The sequence below is a fragment of the Scyliorhinus canicula genome, chromosome 5, assembly GCF_902713615.1.
Source record: "Scyliorhinus canicula chromosome 5, sScyCan1.1, whole genome shotgun sequence".
Classification (NCBI taxonomy): Eukaryota; Metazoa; Chordata; class Chondrichthyes; order Carcharhiniformes; family Scyliorhinidae; genus Scyliorhinus; species Scyliorhinus canicula.
Window position 1 is genome coordinate 92,771,679 of NC_052150.1, and position 10,384 is coordinate 92,782,062.

Here is a 10,384-nt window from a genome sequence, read left to right on the forward strand (position 1 = left end):
TTTGCCTATTTATGATAAGACCTGATGGGTGTCTTCTCTTCGAGTTTTGAACATTTGCAATTCTCTACCCGAGAAAGCTCTGGAGACTGAGTCGTTGAAGATATTCAAAGCTGAGGTCAACAGATTTTTGAACTCTAGGGGAGCCAGGAATAGTGGCGAGCAGGCAAGAAAGTGGATTTGAGGCCGAGATCAGGTCTACCATGGTCTTATCAAATGACAGAACGTGCTCAAGGGCCGTTTTTCTTTGTCTTTTTTTGTGGTGCACATCCACTTGATCCCACTAACATGCAAGAAAAAGTTGATTTTTCCATTCACGGGTGAGTTAATTTGTAATGGTGTGGTAAGTCTTAATTACTGCCAAATTACTCCCAAACTCTCTGCACTGAAAATTATCTTTTGCAAGTGTTGAGCCTCATTCCTTCAAGATTTTAATTATTATTGTGGATCTAAAAGTTGAAAAACTTTTTGTCATGTTTTTCTTTATCTCTTTTGTATCCCTCTTAATAATTGTATCCTACTTTTCCTATATTTAATTTACTTTCTGTTCATGATTTGGTGTTGCATTAGATATTGCTCCATACACGTATTGGTTCAGACACTATGCTCTTGTTGGATGACAGAAAACGTCTTGTGACTACCAGGTGTCATCTCTGAGCTATAGTGATGAAGACTAAAATTAATATGAAATCGATACATACAATGCAGCAACAAAAATGTGGAATATGTTTCAATAGTGTGATGAAATTCAAGGTTATGAATTCATGAACAGATACTCAGGAGGAGGACAGGTCAAATTAGGTAAAGGGTACTTTTTGGGATCTATAGAAATAATCTACTGCAAATGCTGGAAATAGAAAATGCTGGAAATACTGAACTTGTGCAGCAACTCTGGAGGAGAAAACAGAGTTGGCATTTCAAGGATGTGATTTGTAGAAAAATCCATTTGAAAATGCAGGAATAAATCTTTCACTTTTACGCTGCTGGTGTAGCTCTGCATGTGTTGTGAATCCACGTGCCAAGGTCAGGGGGGCTATGCCATATTTATCATGTATTACATTTTGTGGGATGCGTAAGTTCAGAAAATATTTTAATGCTATTGTCATCCTGTATTTTTGTTCAGTGCCGGATGTGCAATAAAAATGCAGCAGCATAGCACTCACCTATAATTACTGTCACATTTCAAACTTGAGAAGATCCTGTAATGGCAGTCTATTTGAAAATGAGGGGATGTCCCATCCTCACTTCTCAATCAGTAGATAATGGGCGGGATTCTCCGTTAGCCAACGCTGATTTGACAGCAAATCGTGATTCTCCATCACCTCGAAAACGGTGTCAATGCGTTTCACTCCGTACGTACAGTAGACACCGTTTGCATATCATTAGTGGGCCCAACCCGATAATCTCCAGGTCCTCCGTGATTCTCCGCCTCCGATGGGCCGAGTTCCCGATGGCGTGTTTTACTTAGGCGGCACGGTAGCACAGTGGTTGGCACTGTTGCTTCACAGCGACAGGATCCCAAGATCGATTCCCGGCTTGGGTCACTGTCTGTGCAGAGTCTGCATGTTCTCCCTGCGTCTGTGTGGGTTTCCTCCGGATCTCCGGTTTCCTCCCACAAGTCCCGAAAGACGCGCTGTTAGGTGAATTGGACATTCTGAATTCTCCCTCTGTGTACCTGAACAGGAGTCGGAATATGGCGACTAGGCGATTTTCACAGTAATTTCATTGCAGTGTTAATGTAAGCCTACCTGTAACAATAAAGATTATTATTATTATTGTGCTTTTAAAAATCATGAAACCGGTGTGGCGGCTGCTGAGGGAGTGAGAGGGGATATGGAAGGTGTCCAACATCGCCATAGGTTGCTGACAGTTGTGCCACTGGCCGGGTGTCTTCTGCCAGGTCTAGGAGGAGAAGTGGGGTGCGCCCAGGAGATGGTCTGTGGGTTCGGGGTGGACGGGCACAGAGCGCCATTGCCGCAGCTGGTAAGGCAGCCATGCAGCTGCGCACACCATTAACAGCCCACTTTGGACCTGGTGCCATGGGTTGTATAGGTGTTCGTCCAGGGCACCTCCCTGGGTGCCCTCTGACCCCAGACGACCCATCAGCTGTATGGGCATGTTCAGGCATTACCAGTGCCATATTTCTGGCTGAGATAAGTGTGTTTAGGGAGTTTAATGTGTATGTCAGCTGCAGCTTGTCAGCCTCCCGAGTGTCAATCAAGGACCCAGCGAATCCCGCACCATTTTCCATTGGAATCGATTGTGTTCCATGCAACACCAGTGCTAGCCCCTCAACGGTAACAGAATCGATCCAGGTGCAGAGCCGGCTTTTCTGTCGTAAAGGTCTACGGATTCTCCGTTGCCGTCAATACTTAGTCTCAGAAACGGAGAATCCAATAGATTAGCAATAAAGGAGGCGAACAAATGATATGTACATTTTGGACCAGTACATGAAACCCTCTTTCAACCAACCTACCCCACCCCATGGCAGTACGTGCAGCCAGTGTACCAGTACACTGCCTATCTATACTGCTACACACACAATGCCAGTAATGTGCCAGCGAATATAGTATAATGGGCAGCATAACTCTTCCCCCAACATTTGGCAGCACAAAAATTGGAATCAGAGAAAGAACAAGCTATAAATCTTTGGGCAACCTTCTGCAGGCAGGTCAGATTTGGATTGGAACCTATGCCTGGTCTGTGAACACATCCCTGAATCCATCCAAATCCCGGTTTCATGGTATTTTGCGTGGGAATCTAGGAGCCTGCCTCAATAGGAGGGGCACTGTGCTAGCTATAAATTTCTGAGAAAAGGAATTATTCTCAGGCAACTGGCATTTCCCAAGCCTGCAAGCTCGACTTCCACCAGGATCTGGACTGACCATGTTTTGCATGCCTGCATCAGGGCAGGTGAGGGGGGTGCAGGGGCAATGCAATCCTGCCAATTATACCTCTACCAGTGATATCAACACTAGATGATGTGGTGCTTTCACACAGAAACTTCCCACCATGTCAAAAGAAAGATTTTTTAAAAACCTCTGAAAGTTGCCTTCACTGCCCACCGAGAAAGTTCTGACACTATACTTCCAGATAAGAGGAATTTCCGGCAAACCTTTTACCAAGCATTACTTCTGCTTTCATAAAGTACATCTTTCACCTCAAATGGGCCTATAAAATTATTTAAATGTTTTATTCTATTTCTCATTCTAGCTTTATCTTGACACAGATACGTGCAGCTCATACATTTGGTGCTGTAATGAAAATAGAGTTTTATTCAAATATGTATATTTCATAGAATTTACAGTGCAGGAGGAGGCCATTCGGCCCATCGAGTCTGCACCGGCTCTTGAAAAGAGCACCCTACCCAAGGTCAACACCTCCACCCTATCCCCATAACCCAGTAACCCCACCCAACACTAAGGGCAATTTTGGACACTAAGGGCAATTTATCATGGCCAATCCATCTAACCTGCACATCTTTGGACTGTGGGAGGAAAGCGGAGCACCCGGAGGAAACCCACGCACACACCGGGAGGATGTGCAGACTCCGCACAGACAGTGAGCCAAGCCGGAATCGAACCTGGGACCCTGGAGCTGTGAAGCGATTGTGCTATCCACAATGCTACAGTCATTTAAACTGCATTTCTGATTTTAGATCAGAAAAATTACAGAAATTTTACTTTCTTAATGGCATTAGACAAATGACATTCACCTTCCTACAGTTTACCTAAAGGGATAAACACTGCCCTCTAATGGCACATCTAAAAGTTGCAGATACAACTAAATATAATTCAGTTAGACTAGAATATTTATTTCCCCAAGTCTGGTTACTTGAACATTAATAATTTTTTCCATCAATCAGACTGCCCATTCATGTAATCCCATTCTATATGCATTATTGCTTTCAGACAATGTTATGTTACAGTTAACACTCACATTAAAGGTAAAATTCCTGTATTCAAAGATGAATGGCTACTTTTTCTAAATGATATGCAAATCGCTACAGTCACAGGCTTGTGCTGCTTTGAAACCTTTGTAATTTCCAGGACTGAATTTTGTTGGCAGATTGCTAGTTACAGAGAAAAACACAGCTTTTCATCAAAAGAAGAATTTTACTCCGATGGTACGTGACTGATTAAAGGATGACTGAATGTCTGTCACAGCAAGGAAGGGACATTCAAAAAAGTTTCCAAAGCCACTTACATACATCTCTGAAAGACATCTATGGAGAGATATTGATGGATATCTGACAGCCTGTCCACGCTCTTGTCTGTCAAATGACATTACATGGAAAAAAACCTACAAAATGGGAGAGGGAAATAGAGGGTTAACTATGTCCCATTATAAAACACAATTTTACACAAGTGAGTTATTACGAATGTGGTATTGTTCATGAATGCCTTTTGCACCCGTGTTAAGGAATTGTTCTTTTACACAGCGTACTTGGCCTTCCAAGTGAGGACGACTGGCCTCCTGACGTGGCCCTACCAAGAGATGCGTTTTCAACAAGGTCTCCACAGCCAATACAGGATTTAGTACCAGAGATAAATGAACTAGGGAAAGACCTGCTGCTGGTATGCTTGTGCTAATATGTCCTTCATTAAGAAAATTATTTACCTTGTGGGATAATCCAGTGTTTAAAATTAAAAACTGTGGAATCATTGTGACTTATGTTTTGAAAACTTACCAAAATAAAACATTAAATGATGGATACCTATTTCCTTTGTGTGTACTTTTCAGATTATTATAAGCTCTAAATTGGGAATTTCTACAGGGAGCTGTTGTTGCTCTGCTGCTGTTACTGGAGCTTGGAAGCATGTATTTGAGCTTGTTTTAACTTGGAATGTTATTTCTAATCTCATGTTTTTTTTTGAAAAACAGAAGTTTCTAACCTTCAACCCAGAGAAGAGAATATCTGCTTTCAGTGCACTGTCTCATCAATACTTTATGGACCACGAGAAATATACTGAGAATCAGAACTTGTGTCTATCTCCAAACCAGTCTTCTTCAGAGGGGAACACAGCTTAACATCGACCAGAAGTGGACAAGGCTGTGAGATGTCTGATTCTTTTTTTAGTGTATTTTTTTTGTTGAGCATTGAATTCTTGGTCAGGCGTCATACTCTTGCAAAGGTTACTTGACAAATCAGCTATTTTACAATATGACACAATCTCATCCATATGCTGCTTTTGAAACGTGTCCGACTTGTGCTTTCTTGATTTAATAGCCCAATTGAGGTTTACTGATAATGAAACAATGCAAAAACTATTGCAGCTCCCTGACACTCACTCCCCATCCACTTCACTCTACCCCAGGAAATTTCTCAACTCAGTTAGCTGCTGACTATTCACAAATGCTGCAAAATCTTGTCATCCGAATGTGGAGTGCTGCAAATGTGAAATATTTGGAAGATGGAATAAGGTCACTGCCAAACCTACCGAATACAGTCACTGCCAAACGTGCCAGAGTTTCTTTTCCAGCTGCTAAGGCCAGAGCTCGAACATTAAAACAAAGTGGATACAAAATCTAACTGACGAATGTAGTTATTAAATGTTCTTTCAATAATGCAATAAAGTGAAATGTATTTCTTCAATCATCGTCCATGGTGCTGTGCACATTTGGGTGTCAACAATCTTCTGTGTCAAAAAATTGAAAGGACAAACCCAGAAAGCAGCTCATTTGCTGGGGCATTAGCAGGAACAAAAGATTTTAAAAGAAATGTTGGAATTTAAAGAACTGCTCCATGTTTTACAAACAAGAAAGAAAACATTTTTTTAAAAATCAAGACTACTTTTTTGCATTTATAAAGGTTGCTTGTTTTAGATGGTATTTTTATATCTGCTGCAACAGAAGACAAAACAGTGCTACAATGAATTTGGAAACTATATCTTTAGAACTATAAAATACATATATCAACATATTTGCAAAGTGAAGAAATCCGTGAATGGATCACATCAATTTTCAGTTTGAGATGCTTTTCAAATCTCGCAAGAACACTCCTTAAAACTTAATACCTGCAGATGAAGTCATGCATGTTCAATTTGGGGTTGCCACCATTTGCCAAATCTAAAACCTGATCATCATGTTTTAGGTGCAGAGTTAGTGTGATGTGATCCTTGTTCTTTTGTTGATGAAATTCAGTGGAAACTTGAAGAGGCTTGGTAACTGATTCTTGCAGATGAAAATACAGAATTATGTTGAAAAACAAATTTCTGTGGGGAAAAAAAATCTGACTTTGTGTCACAAGTTTACATTTTGTAAATTGCCAGAAACTCCAATGTTAAAGCAGACTGTCTGGGGGCAAACTGGATGGGTGGCATCACTAGTCAAACTGCAATGTTACAGATGAATTGATAAGTACCCCATCATAGTTCAATCATTGTGGTGTGATAGAGCACTGATGAAATGATCTAGTCCAATGCATATTAGCATCTTCCTTACAAACTGTACTGTAACAGTTGTGCTCAAGTCAAAATTCATCTGCTTCAGATGACTCAGATAATATTAGAGATTTGTAATCATAAAGTGCTTGTCTTTAGGATATAAATCTGAATGAATGTTAAAAACAGATTAAGAAACTATTTCATATCGTACTAATACATGTATTTGCCTTGAAGACAGTCAAACTTTAGTACGGTATCATTAATGGGTGGCATTATGGACTGTGTCTGTGAAAAGGTGCACGAAAATAACTAACATCCATTATATATTGAAACTGCAGTTTACAAAAACTAAAGCATGCCGAGATACGTATATTTACTTCAATAATTTATTATGAATAAAGAAGGTTTAACATAATATTGCAAAGGACTTTTACACAAAACAAGCTGTGTTACTAGTCTTCATGTTTAGTAACTGATGAAAAGCAAACAAATAAAATACTGATTAGAATGCATATTAGGATAGAGTTCGGTGTTGATGAGGTATATCTCTAAACTCAACAACCAGAATATGAATATATGTTCAGGCTCATGTCAGTGCAACAGAATTAAATGCACAAATTCAATCTGTAAATACTGCTTAAAAATACATAAAATAAAGGGGATAATTTTTTAACCTATATTTTACCAAGACATTTATACTAAACTGATGTTATAAACTTTCTAACACTTCAATTTCAGGTGAATTAATAGTGTTTGAAGAAATGTAACTATGTGATACCAATGCTCAGCCACTAATCTGACTTTGGTGCTTCTAGATAATATTTTTATGGTTCAAGATAGCCCAATAGCTGTATTTTTCGAAGTAGATGAGCTAGATTTCTAGCAGGCATCTTCCTCCTTATTATGTTCAACTGGCCTTTTGTATGTTCAGTCAAATCGTATATCTTGAACACATTACCTTTGTATTTTGGGCCGAAAGGCCTCTTTCTGTGCTGCAAAACTAAATTACTCTATTACTAAACCACTGTCTTCAGCTGAATTATGAACATGAAAAGTAGGGGTATAGATGAATGGATCAGCAAACAGTAAAAATATAGTAGAAAATAAATGGCAAAAGGTGCAAGGGACATCACTTATGCAAGGATCAATGGTTCTGACGTTAATTTATTTTAAAAATATACTATTAATTCATGTTTTCCTGTCCTGCTATAAAAGCTCTGCTACTTTACAGATGCTTTTTCATTCAAGGAAATAAAGTGGCCAAGAGCACTGGAAATGCAAGTGTGCTTGTTATGTTGCTATATGTTTTTGTCAGATAGTGCAGTGAAACAGTTCCCTCCTCCAAACTGTGGTCCTCACCACCCCGCCTCATCCCGCCCTGCTCCTAGGATGTCATCGATGTAAACCCCATGCCTAAAAAAGACTATTACCTAATGACATTACTGTACTTTTGGTTTTATGTTTTATGTTTTATTTCAAAGAGGTGCTCAACAATGAAACAGTCCAGTGCTCATAGCAGTTATAAACTGTGTTTGCTTTCCTAGAAGCAATATAAAGGAATTTTATCCTAGCTGCCTCAAATTCTACTCTATGCTGTCAACTTTTTAAAGATGCAAAACTTAAAATTTCCTAAAGAGTCACATTATATATTTCTACTTCACCAAGTGCTTAATAATTTGAATGCAGTGAACTGTACTTCAAAATAAATTTCCAAGAAAAGTAGCCGTTGTGGAGGTCCCATATATCTCGAAGCTCACACAACCAGAAAATCTTGTTTTTGCAGTGCATGTGAAAAGTAGAGTCCTCCTTCTGTAGCTTCATTTATATTCAAACTCTCAAGTTTCTATGCAAAATATCCAGTTAATAATAAAAATCTTTATTAGTGTCACCAGTAGGCTTACATTAACACTGCAATGAAGTTACTGTGAAAATCCCCTAGTCGCCACATTCCGGCACCTGTTCGGGTATACTGAGGGAGAATTCAGAACGTCCAATTCACCTCACCAGCATATCTTTTGGGACTTGTGGAAGGAAACCGGAATCAAACCCGGCTCCCTGGTGCTGCGAGGCAGCAGTGTTAACCACTGTGCCACCGTGCCGCCCCTATGTATGGTTATAAGCATCATGATTTAATAATGATATTCACTGGATATATAAATATTCACTGGATACTTTGCTTAATAGACAGCAACCTATGAAATCCCTAACATGGTAGCACAGTGGTTAGCACTGTTGCTTCACAGCACCAGGGACCCTGGTTCAATTCCCAGCTTGGGTCACTATCTGTGTGGAGTGTGCATGTTCTCCCCATGGCTGCCTGGGTTTCCTCCGGGTGCTCCGGTTTCCTCCCACAGTACAGAGATGTGCAGGTTAAGTGGATTGGCCATGCTAAATTGCCCCTTAGGCTCGGCTTACAAGAATAGGGCAGGGGATTGGGCCTAGGTATGGTGGTCTTTCGAAGGTTTGGTGCAGACTCGATGGGCCGAAAGGCCTCCTTCTGCACTGTCGGGATTCTATGGTTCTATACGATTTACAACATTATCCATACTGCCAGCCAGCCATAGCTGTGTAGCGAGCTACACATCAGAGACAGCCATTAGTGTAGAATAGTAATAGATCTTGATGTCTGTTCCTGAGACAATTGTATGTTTCTTTTCCATTAACTATAGATAAGACTGAGAGTATCAAACATGATAGCCTTGTGCCATTAATATCCCTCAATATGGGAACAGATTAATGGCCTTAACATCAATCAATATGGGAATAGGCAAATGGGTGGCTAAAGTGGCACCCAGTTCACAGTTTTCCAAATAATGTAATAAACAATGTACTATACAAAGATAGATACAATTGCAAACCAAGGGATACTGTAAGACAGGTTACATTGCCACAGTTACAACAAAATACATCTAACAATTACATATTTCCTTCAGTAAAAATTTAAAGAAGCGTGCTTTAAATCAAAAATTTTAACAAACCCTTTATTCTTTCTGGATGAGGAGACAGAAGAGCAATGCGTAACTTTCAACGCAATTGTATCAGACAAAATTGATGCAATCATGCGTTCAGACTTGATTTGTATCATTTCATTATCCATAGGCAAACACAAAAGCTCTATAAAACTATTTTTCATGAAGATTATGATCGCTTAAACACACGTTTTAATACTTGCATGTAAAAGGAAGGCTTACTTTATACAGAGCTTGATTGTTGCTCTCTAATGTGTCAAATCACCTCACAACACTAAATTCATTTGATGTGCAGTGGTTGTTAAGCTGTTGAGTTCCCTGAAACATTAGGCATAGCCATTTGTTAATATTGACATAAATGTCAATAGATTCTGCTGGTGATAAATGTTGTTATTTGTGGAGTAGCACATACAAGACAGTCAATATAATTCACATTTTAATGAAAATATTAGACAGAAGGAAAGTACGATATCAGTATTGGTTTGTTAGAGCTTTCCACTTTTTAATCTCAAGACCAACACATTTCTAAATGGAAATTCCAACTGTTTAAAATAAGTACTTTTAAAAGTGTTTCTATACTGAAAGTTTCTTATTCTCATGTGTGTTCTGAAAAAATATAATTCCATCTTTGTCCGAAGATCTGAAAAGAAGATTACTGCTCAGTTGTAAAACAGAAGGAGATACCCAGATACTTCGAGCTGAGGAATGAACAGTGTGAAGCATTTGATAGTTACAGCTAGCAATATTGGTTTGTTTTGTTGTAAATTTAGTTTGTTACAATGAGCAAAATTAGCATTTTGAAGTTGCAATGCTGCACAATTACAAAAAGAGACAAATTATCCAATTCTAAAATTAATCACTGTTTAGGCAATATGTTGGTCCTCCACAGATATTATTTTGTATTGAAAGGGAGAGAGACAGAGAATGTGATAAAAGAGAATTGAGAATGTGTGTTAAAAAAATAAATAAACATTTTGTGAGCATTGGGGCGGTGCAGGAGTTATGGGAATGGATGACAGTTGAAAATATATA

General features: G+C 39.2%; 1 protein-coding gene across 11 annotated transcripts in view; it reads left to right on the forward strand.

Annotated features, from left to right (window-relative positions):
* The window catches only part of cdk6 (cyclin-dependent kinase 6), a 352,894-nt gene extending 345,490 nt beyond the window's left edge, over positions 1–7,404 (forward strand). For 10 of the 11 annotated variants that reach the window (XM_038797366.1, XM_038797367.1, XM_038797362.1 and 7 more), the window contains exons 7-8: positions 4,439–4,574; positions 4,882–7,404. In XM_038797366.1, the coding sequence (XP_038653294.1) occupies positions 4,439–4,574; positions 4,882–5,028 (283 nt within the window). In that variant the 3' untranslated portion in view covers positions 5,029–7,404. Of the gene's footprint in view, positions 1–4,065; positions 4,417–4,438; positions 4,575–4,881 lie in introns of those variants that run through there. The other variant, XM_038797368.1, reaches the window with a different exon arrangement.
* The last annotated feature ends 2,980 nt before the right edge of the window (positions 7,405–10,384 follow it).